This window comes from Esox lucius, chromosome 15 (genome assembly GCF_011004845.1).
Source record: "Esox lucius isolate fEsoLuc1 chromosome 15, fEsoLuc1.pri, whole genome shotgun sequence".
NCBI lineage: Eukaryota > Metazoa > Chordata > Actinopteri > Esociformes > Esocidae > Esox > Esox lucius.
In genome coordinates, this window is record NC_047583.1 from 3,523,730 (window position 1) to 3,543,666 (window position 19,937).

Below are 19,937 nucleotides of genomic sequence, written 5' to 3' on the forward strand. Positions count from 1 at the left end.
TGGACCAACAGGGAGCACGCAGGCAGCGCAGAGGCAGGTACTCTGGAGGTCCAGGCGCATCTTCTTCCTTACCCCTCAGGTGCTGGTGAACGACCTGTCTCGGGACGCCTGTCCTGCGTTGCAGGTTAAATGTGTGGTGATCGACGAGGCTCACAAGGCCCTAGGAAATCACGCCTATTGTCAGGTATTTATCACAGCCTGTAAATCCTTATGAAATCACAGGTATACATCACAGCATTCAGATCCTTATGGAATCACACACATTGACAGGCATATATCACAGCATTTAAAACCACTTCTGGGAGTGCTTTGCTTTGACCAAGGACGTTTGTTTTGTTTCTCGTTTGTCATGCCCCAGGTTTATTTTAGCCTGTAAGCTAGACTCAGTAGCCAGTTCATTAGCTACAACAGCCTGTTTGTTAAGATGGATGGCTCCTGCACACAGTAAGTCAAGTGCCCAAGGCGTGTTAAAAATGGTAGACAGGAATCGATTCATTCAGTTACTAATCGATTGGTTTTGAGAATGGGCCAAACGATTGACTTAGGGACTCCCCTCTGTGCCTTTTCCAGTACCTCAGAAACAGACGCCATTTCTGGGCTCTCACAAACAGCTGTCTAGGGTTAACAGAGCACGATGTGAGCAAAAATCCTGTTATGGAAAACACCTTGTTGATATGAGAGATTTAAGGACAATGGTAATAATTGTGCAAGCTAACACAGTTCAGAAAAATGCAAAAAAAACTGCAGAAACAACAATCATGTGCCGAACAAAATGTCAGAACACTGAACCTATCGGTGCTGGTCAAGGATGCACTGCTGACGGAGACGACCACTCCTGTCAGCTAAAAACAAGATGACCCAGACCCCAACCCAGTGGAGCCTCAGTAGGATGAGACCGAACAGGCACCTGCACAGGTAAGGCTCAACCTGTGCAGAGCACATGCCCCTTTGCTATCTAGTGCCCTTTTCCCTGGGATGCGTTGTCAGTCTCCTCACGCGTGTCACACGCTCCGACACATCGTCTGTGTCAGCCGACAACTCCGCCCATTGATTCAGTTTCGGCACAGGCCTCTTGAAAGCGCTGTGCACGGTACTGAGGCCGAACACACCAAGATCGCAGCATGACCGTGCCGCCATCCGGTGAGAATGAACCGAGAAATGCGTCAACAAGGACCAATATGTCCGGGAACACCTCGTTAAAGCCGCGCGCCAAAGAATTCCGCCTTTTCTGGAGGTAAAAGGCAGTCTGACCCGGGAGTAGATCGGTGTTCCTTAATGTACTGACCTCAGCCGCTCTAAAATATAACTGATGTTATCACTAGGGCAGTGATAGCTGGTTGTCCTCTGCCTCAGGTGGTTAGACAGTTGGGGAGCCAGACTCAACAGTTCCGCATCCTGGCCCTGAGCGCCACCCCTGGTGGAGACACAAAGGTGAGCGGCAACACTCGTAACACGCTTGAGAAACAGTCAACACCACTAATTTGACTCATAAAACACAGAGGGCTCACGTCAAGTTTATCCTTAGATTTTATTGCCTTTCTTTTTAATTAAATATTGCCAACTCCCATCATGGCTTCTCGACCCCTCCCACATGTCAATGCCCATCATGGCTTCTCGACCCCTCCCACGTGTCCTGATATCATGTCTCTGTCTGCTGTTCTGCTCCTGTACAGTCAGTCCAGCAGGTCATATCCAACCTGCTGATCTCCCACATTGAGCTGCGGTCTGAAGAGAGCCCTGACATCCAGGCCCACTCCCACCAGCGCAGTCTGGAGAAGGTGGTGGTTCCTCTGGGGGAGTCGCTGGCCAGGCACCAAGCTCTCTACCTACAGGTAGGCCCCTCACACATTAACATACCACTCCTTGTTGCACCAGTTGTTTCTTTGAAAATGTGGTGTAATGGTGAACTGAAGGCTAAACCGTTCATCTGTGTGATAGTCTTGGAGACTTCCAAAATCTAATAGCAGATCTTTGTTGGCTGTATATTTATTGGTCAAGAGGTCATCCAAGGATGTCGTATTTGTTTTGGTGTGTTGCCGCCTCCTTGTGGCTGAGAGTTGTCACTGCAAGACTCTCACCATTACCTAGTCGATGAAGTAAACCAGGGGTGTCCAAACCGTTCCACGGAGGGCCGAGTGTCTGCAGGTTTTTGGTTTTTCCTATAAATAGGTTCCCAGTTCAGACCTAAACAACCAGGTGAGGGTAGAAACTAACCTATTAGTAACCTAATTAGTCAATCAAGTACAAGATGAGAGCGAAAACCTGCAGACACTCGGCCCTCTTTGTAACTGTTTGGACACCCCTGAAGTAAACGTTCTCATTTGCTCTCCCCGGTTTGGTCCAACCGAATTAATTACAGTCACTGAACAACAATGAAGCTGGATCCCAGGGTGTACTGTGTTTTTCCATATTGTTTTTTTTTCACAATAGTTTGGTCACGGTGCTGTAAGTTCTCACTCATTAGAGAAGTCCTCAGATTGGATCCCTGTGTGCTGTAGCACACATCTCAGAGTAATCAGCCCAGAGTGGTGGAATGTTGTAGCTGAGGGTCAGTCCGCTAAATACTCCTCCAGGGCAGTTCTGCATGGTTCCCCGTAGCCTCCCCCACTGTCAGCAGTGTCCGTCTGTCTGCCCCGGCTGACGTGACCGGCTGGTTGGGGAATCGGACAAATAAAAGACTTGTCATCCTCCAGCATAACATCCAGCAGGTGGCCAGGAGACTGGAGGCTCGTCTCCCAGCCTCATGGGTTAAGTGTCTGAGGTCTTGTGATTTTTGTCGACATTTCCATTTTTGTCGACAATTTCATCCAAGTAATGGATGTTTAAATTTTTACCGACACTCCCAATTCTGAGCGACTTTTCAAAGTGATTTGGGTTAACTGGCTTGCTCAGAGACCGGACAACCGGTTTTCCCCATCCTGTTAGCTTGGGGATAAGATTTAGCAACCTGGGTGAATGAACTATACTGGACGAATGTCATGTCATACCTGTGGTATACTGAGTCTTGTACATCAGGTGGTTTGAATCCCGGAATGCTGATTGGCTGAAGACTGTTCCGAACAGTTGGTTCAACTGTATTTGACCTCATGGGACTGCACTGCAAACTAAGTGTATTAAACAGTGAGAAGAAACAGCACTGCTTAAATGGCAGGGGTGCCGGGTTGGTGTTTCAGGGAAGCAGCTGCAGGAATAGGGGAAATGTTCTGCCGTTATACATTTTTAACGTGTCAGTACCGATGTGAATGCAACTAATCGTGCCGTCCAACATTACGGTGCGGTTTCGGTGCAACAGGCAGTTCCGTTGCCATGGGGAAGAATGTTAGCTAGCACGAAAACGGGGGGCCTACAAAAACGGGTCACGTGCTTTCATGTAATTAAACATTGTGTGCGTGTCTGCTAAAATCATATGATCCAGTAACATTTTTCCTGGTTCCTGATTCTGTTCTTCACTATAAAAAAATATTCAAAGAGGCACCAGAGTCTGGTGTAGCGGACCAAGCTCCCGATTTCAAACCAAAATGACGGTTGTTGATTTCCTTTCATGTATCGTGTATTAATTGATCCTTTATTTTTTAATTATTATTAACATTCATTCCCATCTCAAACACAATGACCCACTGAGATTTAATTCCATATTTATTTCTTAAAGAAAGGAGAAACGTTTGTAACAAAAAAATCTATAAATCCACAGTAGCTCTTGTTGTTGGACTTCCATTTTTTTTTACTATACAGCACACTTACAAAACACTGAAAATGCCCCCCCCCCAATCAGGTGTTTTCAAACCTCCAGGGGAGCCCCCAGACAATTTTGGTGTAGCCTTAACTTTGCTCACCTGAATTAAGCAGTTAAGGGCTTGAAGATAAGTTGACAAGTTGATTCAGCGACGCTAGCTTTGGAATACATCTGATAAATGGAACGGGTGGTGGGCCCCAGGAGAGGTTTGTTAGCAGCTGGTCTAAAGCATGCTCCAATTTCACGCTCATTCAGAATGTTGAACTTCTATATTATACGGGGTGTCTACCTCTACTCATTGTGGCCAAAGTGGAAAAAGCTGCAAAGGCCAAAGTTAGCCCCAAAACTACCAATGAAATTACTGGTTTTATCACTATGTTGACCAGAAAGTCATAGAGACAGCTGCACTTTTGGACTGGGCGTGGCGATTATCAAGTGATTGGGATGCTGCTTGTTTATATGCCGCTGAGTGCGGAATGTGGTGAAACGACATTCAAGTGTTCGTGAGTCCACGCCATGCAAAGAAAAATATGAACAGGTCTTTGCAGATTGGTGATTTGGCAGAGTTACCTGACGTAATGCTGGTGTCATTGCAGCTATGTTAATTTACATTTCAGTGTTCCGCAGTGGGCAGTACATACTGTTTTCTAGAAACAAGACCGATAGATTTGCTATATATTTCGCAGAGTCGACAAGAGATATATTTCGATGCATGTAATCACTTTTCTCCTTTTAAATTAGTTATTGGTTTCATCCAGAAAATAATTAGTCAAGATAAAAATAAAAAAACTCCTTTAATGTTATTTTAAGCTTTAAAGGTATGGAAACCTAATGCTCTAAACTAAAAGAAATGTATAAATGTGTGTTTGTAGGGGGGCCAGCTCCAGGCATAAGCAACATAAGCGGTCACATAGGGCCCCTGACCACTAGGGGGCCTCCAACTTCTAGGGAGCCCCTGACTGATAGGGGGGAGGGGGCCCCAACATACATTTTGCTTAGGGCCCCCAAAAGGCTAGAGCCGGCACTGTATGTGTGTGATTTTCTAAGTGGTGTATACATTTCATCCTTTCTAAAGGAGAGCAATTGTTTTTCGTCAAACAACGAATAAGTGCATGCACAACAGAACATAAGAGATCAGAGGTATCGTGGTGGTTCGTGAAAAGCTTGGCTTTAGAAATGAGGAATGCGTCTGCTATCGAACAGCGTGTATAAACGTGTCCAGCAGCAGATCGCGTGCTCGATTGTCATACAGCAGTGGTCAGTGATTTTGGTTTATAGAGATGCTTTTTTTAGTTGGCTGAAGTTTCTTTCAATTTCTCATCCTTATTACATTCCTAAGGCTTGCTCTTTGTGTGTTATTTTTGTGTCATTGTGCTTGCATGTTGAGTGTTAATTGAAACATTTTAAATTACTTATTCACTGCTAATAAATGAATTAGCATATTACATAAAATTGGCAAAAATGGCAGTTAACACCCTTTCCAAAGTTGATTGAATAGCTGCATTTGTTCAGGGTTCTTAGTTGCGTGGCAATTATTCTAGTTCAAGGTTTTCAATGTGACTGCCGCAACAATGAAGGACCTGTCCAGTTTACGCAACAATGAAGGACCCGTCCAGTTTACGCAACAATGAAGGACCCGTCCAGTTTTCACCCAAAAATCAAGTAAACATCAAGTCACGAAGCTTCACCTTCGGTGGTGGTCTGGACTATGTAGAGAGAGAGTTTGAGGAGAATCACTGGTTGGGTCCATAAATCGCTACGGTATTTATGGACCCAAAGGGTCCAGATGGGCAGTACGGACTAGGGGTGTGCCGATCTCGTCATATTCCTACCTGTAATCGTAACCGCTTGTCACACAGCGATTCTCGTAATCGATCGAAAAACCCAAAAGTGCGTTTTAAATTATAGTAAAGCCTTTACTTCAACTGTGTGTTAACACTCCAGCATTCAGATGCTTAACATTGAGATTCAGATGTTACTTTAAATTACTCAAAACAACCCTGACCGCTCAAATGGCCAATAGACATGGCTTGATTTTATAAGCTTTATATTACCTAAACATGTTAATAAATCAATTTATGCCAGCTACTTTTAGCTCGCCCAGAGTGGCTGTTTAACTTCACAGAGGGGATTTCTTTTTTCTTTTTCTAACAGTTAGCCTATGCCACAAATCTTTTTTTATTCTCAAATTATTAGTTGTTCAGAAAATAGTGTAATATGTCATACAGCCCTACGCATTTGTAACAAAGTGTGCGCTGTGACAACAAAGCACACTTTGCCTCTGGTTGCACACCGTCCTTACGGTATTGATGTCAGCGCACGAAACACTCGGGGCTCACCAATATCTGGGGCCCCCACAAGCCAGGGTCTGGTGACACCCATGTCATTTCTTACAAGTGCTATTAATGTGGTGATTCAATTTGTGCCTCCCTGTCATTTCACTGTAAAACCTAGTGAGAGTGAGACATAACTGACAGAAAATGTGAAGAACGATATTACACCCAAAACCAATGTCAAAACCAACTTCCATGACAGTATTGCCTCAACAAAGTCAATGGAAAATATAACCAGCTTGATGGCTAGCTATCAAATGATTTTGATCAACACAAAATGTGTTTGGAGAAAGAAATGGACACAGTTTAGCACTGAGAGACGAATGGGTGAATGCAGGTGCCGTTATTGTACGCGTGGTGTGTCAGAGCTTCTCCTGATAATCCAATCATAGCAGCAGGCTCAATGACCACTCCCACTCGTGTCTGAATCATCCAATCGGAGGCCTAGTATTCCCCGTGGTGTGAGTGACGGGAGAATGTCTGGTTGTGACTTTATCCGGTCACAGATAATGACATTAAATACTGGGATTGTATCCGGCGAATTGGTAATATCCGTAACAATACTTGTTTCATCCAAGCACTCCCCTAGTATGGACACTTTTCAGATCCTTGTAGAGCTGGGCAGAATAATGTATATGACTGAATACCTGGGGATTTTAAGTCGTGGTTATCCGTTGTTGCAACAGCACAGAATCTTCTCCTCGATCCTAATCTTTTTGTGTCTGCAGCAAACCGTGCATCGCATTTTTACTGTCATACTAGTATAACTTGAGATATCTGCACTTAACAGGTTGGTCTTCTTTTTTTTTTTTTTTGCATGCGGTCGTTAACATTTAGCTAGCCTCCGCTATGGAATTTTTACAAGTACTTGTTAGCATTGTTACCCTTTAGATTAGTGGCTCAGGAGAGTTTGAAATTAGCAACCCTCATGTTCACTGCCAGTATTGGTGTATATATCTGGTTTGCTCAAGATTGGTAAAAAGGTATGACATTATGAATACCACCCAAGCCTAGTCCCTAAGTGTGTAAAACAAGAAAGGGGTACTCATTAGGGTTTTTTTTTTAGGGTAAAGACTGATGTTGTGGGGGTATAGTTCCTCAGGTGTGGTTAGGGGCTCAGCTGACGCTCAAGGCCGCTCCAGGAACCAGATCTCGTTCTGTCGGTTTGCTGCTGCAGGGTTGGTGTAGCCAGCCACAATGAAGGAGTCGTTCACGTGCCCGGCCAGAGAGTCAAGAACCTCCGCCATGATGTTTATCTGGTTGATGATAGTCACTTCGTTTGTGGCACCAGCAAAGGCCCTGGGGAGAGAGGCATATTGAACAAGACTTGTTCCAAGTAATGGAGGCATGTGTTTTGCAGTCATCCTTTCCACTTGCATTCGTCCAGGTACATTAACCTGAGGCCTTGGAATCTGCTGGCCGATTGGCTAATTATACGGTCCATATGTATTTGGACAGTGACTGTTATTTTAGGTCTTTACTCCAGCATATTGGATTAAAAATAAAACAAATGTCTAGGAGGTTAAAGTGCAGAGGGTATTTAAATCCATAAACCGAACCATGCAGGAATTATTTTATACACAGCCAGCCCCCAAGTTTGTTACCTGGTTGAAAATATTTGAATTTGATGCCTGATGTCTGAGAACCACAGACATCATGTATAGTGTTATTACTGATTGATTGTGTTTCTCCTTTATTCTTAAATCATGACTACTGTTACTTTAACTTTATCTGCACTGCCGGGAGTATGAAAACCAAGCATTTCTTTACCGTAACTTGTTATTGCAAATGACAAATAAACCCTTTGAATTCCTGAATCACCTGACGCTGGGTCTCTTCCCGGGTGATGTTTGGCCAGGCCTGTACTGCAGCAAAACCTGTTTGTTTTAGGGCATTTCTACTTTCAGTCTTGTCTTCAGCAAGTGAAACATGTTCATTTGGATTCAGTTCGGGTGATTGACCTGGCCAGTCAAGAAAACTACACTTTTTGGCCTCGGTTGCTTTGGCAGTATGTTTGGGTCATTGTCCTGCTACAAGATAAACCTCCGTCCAGTGGGTTATAATGCACTTGGTTGTGAGCAGGCAGGATGTTTCTGTACACTTCAGAACTGATCCCAAAGCTTCTTTCAGCAGTTACATTATCAACAAAGTGACAAAAGCAGCCATACATGCCTGAAACATAACTCTCCATCTGCCTTACTTCCAGTGTCGTCGTCTTCAAAAACAGTTGTTGTTTTTGCGAGAATTTATCTGCATCATGATAGCTGCTGGCTAGCTACATAGACACTTCTTTGGTCCTCTTTTTGTCAGACACCATTAAATGTCCAGTGCAAATGCACAGCCTAGAATCAAGACTATACACTGACAATTTTTGTGCATGCACTAAGGATGCAAACGAAACACCACCCTAATGAAAAGACCGCTATGAAGCCAACTGTCTAAATCATTCTGGTACCCCTGAATGGGGGCAACTAATATGCTGTTATTTCCAATTGGCTAATCTGGTATGGATGAAAACACCCTCTTTATAAATCTAAAATCAAATTGCTGGAGTACAGAGCCCAAAGGCCAACTTGTACCACTGTCCAAATGCTTAAAGATGGCTCTGTAGAAGTGAACATGTCGCAGTCGGAAAAATCTACAGAACTGGAGGATGATGCAGCATTATGGTGCCTGACATAAGTGCATTACTGGTGACTAACTGGCTGAGATAATGTACTGAACTTCAGCTAGCTGGTCTCTTTCAATAGTTGTGACCGTCAAAATAAAGCTAAGAAGACATTACTTTGTCGTGCTTTTTGATGTTAGCAGGTGGCAAACCTTTTTGCAAAGTGCAGGTTAAACCGATTCACACATCACGCACCCGTTCACATGACGGAAACCAAATTGACGTTCAGCGAACATTGTCAGCGGCGCCACATGAATGCCTGCCCCCTTACCGTGTGTAGACATTAGTGGCAGGCCATTCTTCAAGTCTGATATCCGTGTCAGAAGGCAGTGGCGGCTGGGCTTGGTGTTCGGTGGACAGGAAATAGGCCACCGTGACGTCCCTGGACAAGATGGAGCGGCTCTCGTCTGTCCGGATAATCGTCAGGATGGGGATGGTCAAACCCAGATAGCCACCTGGGGATGGGACAGACAACTAGCACTCAGGACTGCGAGCTGAACTCTGTTGAACATTGATGACCTTGGCAAGTGCACAGGCTCGGCTGTGATCCGACACAGTTAACACAGGAAGTGGCGATTGCGTCATGGAGGGGGTTCATAATGTCCACGATGAAACAAAACAAGGGACCGCTGTGGGGGGGGGGGGGTTCTTCCCACTCACCTGAGGAGTTCTGCTGGCAGATGTACTTCATAAGCCTCATGAAGCCGTAGCAGATGCTTTGTTCGTAGGTGTCCTGGCGGACCGTGATGCACGCCCAGTAGGCCTTCTCGTAATGACGCTTCTCATACAGCACGTCTCCACACTGTGGACACATGGGGAAGACAAAGGCCTTTCAATGCCATTTTCTTTTTTAGGAGTGTGTTATTGGATCTTGTCAATGGTGACAAGAAAAGTGGGGGATCATGCTCCTTAGTTGGGGTGTCACGAGAACCAAATCAATGCCAAAATTCTGAAAACTTGACAGTACTGGTTTTTGTACAATACCGTGGGTACCGGGGCTCCAACACGTGACAGATGGCGGCAAGTGCCACTGCAGCTCCGCCTCAACTCGCCGAAAAGAAAAACGGTACCAGTCGCGAACTTTGCGTTTGAGGCAGATGGTCGGTGAGTAACAAACTTGCAAAAACCACTATGCAAACAGTGCCCTCACTGTTAGCGAAGCACTTCAAAGCCAGACATGCAGATTTATTGAAAGAATTCAAGGGGAGTGAGTTTCAATTCATGTTGCATTAAGAATGTATCCAAAGTATTATCCTTGTTATATCCTTATCCTGAAATACACGCTACCAACATCTGTGTTTGAGACAGCTGGCGTTGCTGTGTAGTCTGGCCAACTATGTTCCACACAACATTTGCAATGGCTTAACGTTTCAAACCAGGCGTAGAATGTCACTAGGAGGCCAGGTGAGATTGGAGGTGTGGCTAAAGGCTACCGTAATGTAACCATACCTCATAGTGGTAGGCTACCGTCTTACCGTTCAGTCAGTCATCTGTCACTAAAATATAACGTTAGCGTTTGAAATATATAATTCCAGACTAATGGTCTGTCACCATGTCAGTCAATTTAGAGTACTGCTTGCAGTCTGTGTGTGTGTGTGTGTGTGTGTGTGTGTGTGTGTGTGTGTGTGTGTGTGTGTGTGTGTGTGTGTGTGTGTGTGTGTGTGTGTGTGTGTGTCATCTGCTGTTTTCTTAAGCAAATGGGATTTATTGTTTTGTTTTAGTTGTTAACCTTGATCTTGAATTTGGTATCGAGAATTGTGGAATTTCGCTGGTATTGGTATGGACTACTAGATTTCCGGTATGGTGACGTCCACACTCAGTGTTGGATAACAAACAATAGATTTGACTGAGCATGCGTGAACATAGCACACAACACTCCTGCTCTCAGGCCAAGTAATGGACCAGCTAAGCCAATTAGACCATTTTATTTAGACTATCCCAAGTGGCTTAACTCTAAGTGGCTGGGGGTGGGGGGGTTGGGGCTGCCTCTTCACCTGTCCAAGGTAAAATTGCAAGCCCTGTCACATGCTGCCATTCATGATGTTGTAAACACCGTCTTTAAATCAACAGGAATGTCAAGCGTGTGGACGGGCACCAACCAGGATGTAACGTGATAAACCCTAAATTGGTACGATCCTCTCTGCGACGCCATCCTATGAGTCACCGCCTGGCTTTTATCACCGTTGGCTTTTATCACCGCCGGCTTTTACGCTGTCCAAGTGTCAGAAGAGAAGTATTGTTCACCTAAATCCTGAAGACTGAACTCCTTTTCACACAGCTTTCGCTGTAACAGGACAAGCATGCACGCGTGCAGTCAGTCCTGGGTCTCGGTAGGACTTCAGGTATTCCCTTCACTGGCCCCCTTTCTTACAAGGATCGTTCTGTGACATTAACCAGCAGGGGTACCGTCACCTACCAAGCCCTGAGGGTTCAAACATTTCGGGATGCAGCAGCACAGAGGGCTTTTGCCAGGTCAGCCGTTTGGGACTTCATTGGCCGATCCCTTCCGAAAACCTGGCCGGATCCATTTCCAATCAGGAGGGATGAGTTAAAAGTGAAAACTTCAACATGGTGACTGCGTCAACGGCGTGCTCACAGAGGCGTGCTCACAGAGGCGTGCTCACAGAGGCGTGCTCACAGAGGCGTGCTCACAGAGGCGTGCTCACAGAGGCGTGCTCACAGAGGCGTGCTCACAGAGGCGTGCTCACAGAGGCGTGCTCACAGAGGCGTGCTCACAGAGGCGTGCTCACAGAGGTGCCTTTACGCTAACTGTCTCTCTTTGGTCTAAACTGTGAATTTAACTGCCTCAACAAGCAAACAAATCTAAGTCGGTTCAAGTGAAAATGTTGTTCAGGTCTAATAATTTGGGAACATGGCAAATGATCCAAGAAAACTGAATACACCTCAGATGTACAGCTGGGATTCGACAAAGGGCCTGATGGGAGCTAATAACTAATGCACACCTGCTTAAGCATACCCAGAAACAACCCAAATTAGGGACCTTTTTAATGATGATGATGATAATAATAATAATAATAATAATAATAATAATAATGACAATTAATGACAAAACAAGTGTATATAATGCTTTTATAGTTAAATACAAGCTAGCAGAAACTTTAAACCAAAGCGACTCATTGTGCATATCTTAATGTCCCTTCTTGCTTGACCGGCAGAGTAGAGATCTGCCGGTTGGTGACTGACTTGCCTTCTCCTTACGAGTGATGAGAGTGAAGGGAACATGCTCCCGGCTGTGACGGCCTTCATCGTTGCTGGTGAGCTGGTGAATGGGCTCGGCCATGTCTGTTGGGAGAAAAAAATAACCAGGTCTAAGCATTAGCAAATATCAAAGTAACTCAATGTATTCATAACGTAAACCGTTTGCTAGGTATTAAAAAGGTGTCGTCTACCTGACCATCAGTGAAACAATTATCAGTAAACACATGCATACGGTTTGTGCCAGTCAGCTGTATCCATTCACACTTTTTGTCCTCCGGTATTTTTTCCTCCAAAGGTGGTGGTTCTTTTCAATAATCGTGTCTATGTTGCCTCCTGCAGTCTATGGACTCTATGGTGTGCAGTCTGTTAACACGATGGGCCAGTGTTGCTTGGCATTGGTGTGTTAAAGGCTTTTTCGCTTCAGCCTGCCAAAACAGGCAGCCAGGACTCGGTCCCAGTGTGCCACTGAGAGTGACGTCTGTGCCCAAGGCTGGAACGACACTCTGCTACTGTACGACAGGAAATTACTATACAGCACCTCCTCTCATCCTCCTGGCACGCAAGCAACTTCACCTCGTTATTGTTAAGGAAATAGAATTGAAAAACCTTCCTGTTGTGTTGGTTCTGTGTACTGTGCAAAAGGCTTAGGCACCTGAAAGTCTTTCAGTTGGATAGTGTTTATTTGAAAAATATCTATTTATATTTTGTTGGTTTTTTTTCAAATTAAAACTATCGAAATAAATGAATTTATTTTGACTTTTGCACAGTACTGTATGTCTCTGTCATGTTTGTGAATATTATCCAATTAAAGTGGAGTCTCCACTGCAGCCTCAGTTATTGTAAACATTTTTTATCTGATGTACAGGACCGAAACAAACGTTGTCAGTGTTATAGATTATTATTGCGCAACAAAGCCGGTCCTTTGGTTGTCTGGTCATTGGGCCGATCGCATTGGTTTCCCTGTTATTGAGGGAAGGTTCTGAGCAGAACTGTCCAGGCTTGTGCGCATTCATTACTATAATGAATCAGACACTCTATAGCACCAAAATCTAAAATTAGAATAATTGTAGCGGGTGTGGTTGAGGTAAATTGCTTTGCCTGGAAAGGGAATGAGGTCCGTAGGCAGTCGGAACATTGATGCGAAACGGAAGGACACAGGCTTTATCTGGGGATTCGCGATGTTGCTAAATGTCCTGACACATTACCCTGGAGATGCTGTTTCAGATCTTTTGTTTTCTCAGTAGAGTGGCGCTAATCACTTGTTCGGTTTGGAATATCCGCGTGGACACAATGGCCCCAGAGGAAGCAGAATCTGCATGGCCGTTGTTATTGTGAATAACTGGTAACCGTTAATGTGGTCTCACATTTGGTTTTCAGTGGCCCTCTGAGGTGAAGGTGCAATGGAGACCTGTACATGCTAATGCCAAGGCCATTTAGATGTGGATTTCCAACAAGTAGTGTCACCATAACCCTAACTGACTACAGACCATGGGGAGAGTCCTTTAATTGTTTCACTTTTCTTGTGCCCTGAGATTTTTCTTAAAAGCTAGTGCTATTAACATGATCTATAACATGGACTACTCCCAGTTTTCAGAAAGGTGAAAGGATGTTTGGAAAGCATAAATGTATTCATTTCCAGAGGTCAGAAACCCCTTCAAAGACAGGCGGTGTTGTGCAGTCTGACAGGGCTTCATCATATTAGGGGGAAGACTTCGAGCCTGGTTAACTGTTGTACTACACAGTAGTAGTACACAGAAGCCACAGTATTTCAGGGCAGGATTTAATGGCCAAAGCTTTCCTTTAACTAGAGCAGGCCAGGCTAAGGTTAATCCGCTGAGGCAGAAGACCCCAGTGGCAGCTCCATGCACTTGTCCAATTAGTTTGTCTGAGGGGGGGGGGGTGTTGAGAACAACAGTGGTGGCAGCAAATTCCAGAAACGTTGACAAAATTCACTGGCTTTCCATAAATTGTGTTGAAGGATTCCAGACTTTCCGGCTCATTCCTTCACGTTTTCAGGAATCATTCAAACAGGATTTCTTGAAAAGAAACAATTGTTTTTGCAATGTTACACTTAAAATAATAAATCCTTGTTGTTATTATTGTTTATTATTATTGTTTTTGTTGTTGTTATTCAAGCTTAGAGCATTGAACTCACATGCATAGTTGAAAACATTGCAAAGCCACCATCCACAAACACTAATTGACTCATTTCTAAAATAGCATTTGTACAATCCGATTTCTCAGTCAACACTTTCATGTTAGAATTGTTGAGTGTTCTTCTGTGGACCAGGTTGTGTGTGGATCGTTTACATTTGTGCACAGATTTATAGCAGTAACGTTCCGAATTCAGGTCATAGGTCAACGATCCACAAATGTGAGACCACTGGTCGACATGTCATAATGTAGTAGAATATCTTGGTGACTTCCAGCCAATTACCTAAGCACGCAGTGATGATGTCATCAAACGGTCGGTTTCAACAGAGATGCAACCGTGTTGCTTAATGTGCCGTGTAACTTAGCAGACAAGTATTGTAAGTTAGGTAAGGTAATTACTTATGACATACACTAACTATACTATAGCACCACAGTTGGTAAGTGAACGTTACTGTTACATATTATTACCTAGCAACCTGTTCTGAAATATATTTTTTTATAAGTTTAATACATTTTAATTGTAGAGGATGGGTCTGGGGAAGAATGAAGGATACAGACTGTCAGGTTGATAGCCAAAACTCTTTCTGAAGACATCCTCTTTTTTCATATCGCAGAAAAACTAAATATCGCAATGTCCGTTAATTCCAATATCTTGCAACCCTCATACATATCATGGCTTACAATCACGGATTCTGTGTATTTTTGGATCAGGGTTTACATGTGTGGATTGTACGCTGTGTATTTACAAATCATGACTCACATTTGAGAGTTGTGTGCTGTGAATACAAAAATGTTGGCAGTATTCTGTCTCCATACGCCGGTACCATTCACACTTCAGAGGCTTGACAGGGACATCTGCTTAGACAGCCCTTTCTGTCCAGACCTCAGCGCTGGAACGTTGCTGCTGGCTGCCTGTTTCACACTCAGTCTGCATTCCAGAGGCTCTGGAAGTGGGTCAGGCCTCAGTTTCCACTCTGCCTCAGGCAGAGGCGTTCTGGGTACAAATCTGGTCGCAGTTCAATCAGCAGGGCTGCCTGACAGCGTGCAACTGGAGACCTTTCGTTTGTTTTTGGCTGCGCGTTCAGTCGGTGTTCTGGTGCTACTGGGAACTGGGTCATTAGGTGTTTTCTCGCATGGTCCAAAGGCAGGGACTTTTCACGTCAAATTATCAGAGTTTGAATTGAAAAAATAAACCTTTTTAACCTGGGGTTTAAAAAAAGACATTCTGCCATTAATATACTTTTTGTAATTTCTGGGCTGTATATCTTTCCAAACTATAGAGTAGAAAATGTGATGCTAATTACAGGGCCTGAAACATTGCTTTTAATGTTTAACCATTAAGGTAATTATAAAATTTTTTTATACTTTCAGGTAACTACTAAATACAGGCGCGGTGTCCAACAGTCTCTAAAGTACCACATTTATCTTAATAAAGGCTAGAAAATGTATTATCTTGTTACATTTTCAAAGGTCTTAAATGCGACAGAGCTGATTAGTGTTTGCTATAATCCACAGCTGCCTACTTGTTGCCACCACCGGAAAACAATGTTTGGAAGCTGCCAGACAGAGCAACATGTGCCACAGTGAGCTGACAATGTAAGGAGAGCCAGGCAGATGCTGAGCTGTTGAGCTTTGAGAAATAGTTAGGCAGCCTCTCGGGGCTCCTGAAAGAAACGTTTTATGATTCTAACGTTAGAAAAAAAAATCTCACATCTCACCTGTGGATGTTGAGATAAAAGACCAGCTAGAACCGAATGGCCAGTTTATTAGGTACACGCCCCTGTTCACGGGAGGCTTCAGTTCAGTCCAATAGTGGCCTGTTCATGCCACAAACCTCAACCCAATAGGGAACATTTAGCATGACAGGATTAACCTGTTCCAAGTGTTCTGACCCGGGTTCCAAGTGTTCTGACCCGGGTTCCAAGTGTTCTGACCCGGTTCCAAGTGTTCTGACCCGGTTCTACTGGAGTAGGCTACGACACACAACGGTTTCCCCCACGTGGATGATAGCGTTAGTAAAGTTTACTGTTAAATTACTGTCCACTTTGAGCAAGAATCCTATTCATGGGTGACAATCTAGTTTATGTTAATGCATGTGATATTGCCATGGTGTTAAGCATCATTACTAAACTGTTGTTGGCAACAGTTGGAAAGTCAAGTCTCTTATTGGGACAACAGACCTCGATCTAACTGAACGATTAGCCTACTGGCGTTGCAACCTCATTTTTCATGGCCAACGGTCAACCTCATTTTTCATGACTCATGACGTTTTAACCACTAGGCTGCGTCTATAAACCTACAGTGGAACACTAATTGGGAAAACTGCATACCTGTCTGATTAAATGAACCTTGCTGGCTATAACCATTGTTCAGAGACATCCCTAAATATACTACTTTTACAATATCGGTTCAATCCTGGAGGGGAATATTAGCAGGTTTGTTGCGTGCACAGACCTAGAAATTAACGTTTAACCAAATTAACATTCTCAGACATGCCATTCTTCCATTAGGAAAACAATTGAGTTAATTGGCATGTTATGTTAGACCTGGTCACTGAGAACCTGTAATGATGAGGCATGTTTGCCCTTCATGTAAATATGAGTGAAGAGTGTAGTAGAGCTCTGTAGTAGAGCTCTGTAGTAGAGCTCTGTAGTAGAGCTCTGTAGTAGAGCTCTGTAGTAGAGCTCTGTAGTAGAGCTCGGTAGTAGAGCTCGGTAGTAGAGCTCGGTAGTAGAGCTCGGTAGTAGAGCTCGGTAGTAGAGCTCGGTAGGAACCCTGTTTGTTCATCATATCAGCCCTACCTTTATAAACTCCTCTCTGCCCACCAGAAAAAAATCCTGGGTGTAAAAACATGTGTGTGTGTGTGTGTGTGTATGTATATATATATATGAAGCTTGTATTAAACGAAATCACATGTCACATTAGTGCTACAAGCTCTTAAAGGTAAATGAACTGGATTTCCTTATTGTTGACTTCATCTCATAAGTCCACTGCTTAGTGTATTTCATATACATGTATTTTGACTTCAAGTAGATTTTGTGTATTCCATACCTAAACGTTGTCCAACCAGCAGCAACTTTACCAAATAACAACCTGAGTTATGCATTTGCATTAATTTTACATCTATACATTCCACTTTACATACATATATTAAATACTTGTACATTTTATGCCCTCCTCTATTTGCACTTCTGATTAGACGCAAACTGCATTCAGTTGTACTGTACTTGTTTAATGACAAAATTTCATCTAATCTATTAACAATCAATGTGTAAATATACTTAACGCACATAAAAGCGATTCTGAATACACAGTATCTCACGGGTGCAACATGGAGGGCTTAGTGTTCGCAGGTTTTCGCTCTATCCTTTTTTTCTTGGATTGATGAATTAAGGTCACTGATGTGTTACGAAGTCTCCTTGGCGGGTTTTAATTGAACACATGGAAAGGTGAAACTCTATTCAGTGACACTATTGTAACTTTGTTTTGTACGTGACAGGAAATCCATTATTCACAGACGTGCTGTAGTACAATGTTTAGTCAACTTTATAAAATGTTACCTTGCAAAATATTAGGCTACTGTATGTAACTGACTGTACACTAATTGCGCTCTGTAGCCGGTTTCATGGGTGTTACACAGCTAATTAGCAATATCATCACGGTCTTTTTAAAACAATTACGCTGTACTGTATTGACGTGAGCAAATGATTTACACGTTGTAAAACGTCAGGCACCGACGACGCCGAATTGGTTGGCTGATCCGATCTCCGTGGCACAAAGAGGTCAGTCGAACATGAAAAGAAAACATTTCGATTGATTGTCACGATTTAGAGTCCACCTTTCAGTTGAGACTATCCTTATAGCATTCAGTAGTGAATTTGCACGTACAGAACACGCACTACTTCCTCCATTCGCCACTGTAGTTACAGTACATGGTGTGCTTTTACCTCTGGGCACTTCCACTTGGTGTCCTCGCGCTGCGTCCTGCCAGTAGCGTAGCAATCGGTCTTGCTGCTCGTCGTCCTCCATCATCTGACCCTCCTCTTCCATACTTCCAGTGTCCGAATCTGACTGCTGGTCCTCCGTAAACGATTCCAGGTCTTCTAGCGTTATCCGCCCATATGTGGATTCGCCGTCGCCTGCACTACCTATGCCGTCAAGTCCACCACCTCCATTCATGCGACAGTTAGATCTCTCCATTCTGCGCTCTTGGAAATGTATAAGGCTGAACTATCAAATGCGCTCTGTTGCGTCTAAAGAAAGATTTTGTACCCGTGCTAAAGATAGAAATAAATAGGAGCGTGTTTCAGTAGGAGCGTGTTTTTATCTAAAGTCAGAATTAGGAAAACTTCAAGGCCATTATTGCTCCACTTCCGACCGATTAATTTAGCCCTGATGGTATCTGCACACAGCTGGTCAACATATATTTAATTCACAGAAACCAAATCAAAACTGTTTTGATTAAGTTGAGTGGTCAAAGACCGCGAAAACATACCCAAGCTTTCCATGGACTGTTCAACTTGTTGTTTATAAGAGGCGATAAACCCCACGTGACACATTGGCTCCTCCCAATGTATGACGAATTTAGGGGATTTGATTATCTTACCGGAGCTTCCATGATAAAGCAGTTCTCATTGGGTAAAAAGTGATTGCGGGCGTTTTGGAACAGTGCCGCTTCCCGGGAATGAGTCAGATCCTGGGTTCAAAGCCCACGGCGATGTAGGTTCACACGAAGTGAGGTAATTAGACACTTGGATTAATCTGTGTTTTCATATAGAAAAGTCATAAGACGCTTTATCTACATTTACATTTCAACAATTTTCTAAATGCAAATCTTTCTGCACCCTGTTGAGAACATGATTGAGCCCGTGTGACTGTTGGATTTGAAAAGAGCATTATTCACTCACCGGTTTTGCCCGTTAACAGACCGGTTCTCTGTGGCTAAATGGAGACGTTGGAGACATTGCATTAACGATAATTTTTTTTTGCCGGAATTTAAATGCTATTGTTTTAATATTTTCAGGTTTGAATAGACTTTACTTTTTTCAAATGTTGTTTTTCACATAAAACCTGAATAATTGCTGCCCCCAGTGTGTTTCTGCAAAGTCCAAAATACGTAAAATGTCATTTGATTTTCCATCTCATGATGACCTGCCTTACAAAAAAAGACTACTTTGTTTCTTTTCATGTTATTGTTTATATCATAATATCCTAATTTTCCATGGTGTTGCCAATATTATTAAAATATCTGGGTCACTTTTTGTTTCAAAAGAACCATAAAATCTACCGTAAGATAGAGGCAGGCTCGTTGTGTAATGCCTATCCATGTCTCCCAAGTCCATTGAATAAGTGTGATGGGGAAAGGTCAAGGTTATTATATTGTTCGGGGGCATGCAGGCTGCAAGCATCACTTTCCAATACTAGTATATAATACTGTCTATTTCACAACAGAGGACAGTGGGTGTTTTATTTTTGCACACAACGTGCAGGCTTTCATCTGTGCCTCCTTACCCAGAGGACATGGGAAATGCCGGATTTACACTGGCCGCGGCTGTCCTCGCCACCATGCTGCACACTCAACCAGGCACGTACGGAGGACTGGATTATATAATCCACTGCCGTTTTGTGCGCTGCCTGGGGCTCACTGACCGGGCCCCAAGCCTGGCGACCTCGGCGGAGTCCACCCGTCAGTGGTGTCTGCGTAGCTCGGTTGAGGCCCGGGCAAAGGCTTCCACCGTCTTAGAAATTCTGTTAATCGGTGCCTCGACATCCCAGGGTTTTGTCTTTTTTTGTCGTCGTTTGTTGCACGTTTGGTTTGGCCTGGATTAAA

At 43.7% G+C, this 19,937-nt stretch overlaps 2 protein-coding genes across 2 annotated transcripts in view; one reads left to right on the forward strand and one right to left on the reverse strand.

The window, feature by feature from the left end:
• The window catches only part of fancm (FA complementation group M), a 47,260-nt gene that overhangs the window by 802 nt on the left and 26,521 nt on the right, over positions 1-19,937 (forward strand). The window contains exons 2-4 of the mRNA XM_029125691.2: positions 12-184; positions 1,354-1,431; positions 1,674-1,832. Of these exons, the coding sequence (XP_028981524.2) occupies positions 12-184; positions 1,354-1,431; positions 1,674-1,832 (410 nt within the window). The remainder of the gene's footprint in view (positions 1-11; positions 185-1,353; positions 1,432-1,673; positions 1,833-19,937) is intronic.
• soul3 (heme-binding protein soul3) lies at positions 3,619-18,635 on the reverse strand. Its single transcript, XM_010879542.4, has 5 exons — positions 18,055-18,635; positions 11,943-12,037; positions 9,395-9,536; positions 9,006-9,189; positions 3,619-7,365 (listed from the first exon to the last, which is right to left on the reverse strand). The coding sequence occupies exons 1-5, from the start codon at positions 18,305-18,307 to the stop codon at positions 7,194-7,196; spliced, it is 846 nt and encodes a 281-aa protein (XP_010877844.2). The 5' UTR covers positions 18,308-18,635; the 3' UTR covers positions 3,619-7,193.

What these genes read in the sequence shown, in the direction of transcription:
- soul3 (XM_010879542.4), bottom strand. Translation starts at nt 18,307, where the DNA reads ATGGAGAGATCTAACTGTCGCATGAATGGAGGTGGTGGACTTGACGGC. An exon ending in CCAAGTGGAAGTGCCCAGAG is followed by an intron (nt 12,038 to 18,054) that starts GTAAAAGCACAC and finishes TTCTCCCAACAG; the next exon opens with ACATGGCCGAGCCCATTCAC. An exon ending in CTGCCAGCAGAACTCCTCAG is followed by an intron (nt 9,190 to 9,394) that starts GTGAGTGGGAAG and finishes TCCCATCCCCAG; the next exon opens with GTGGCTATCTGGGTTTGACC.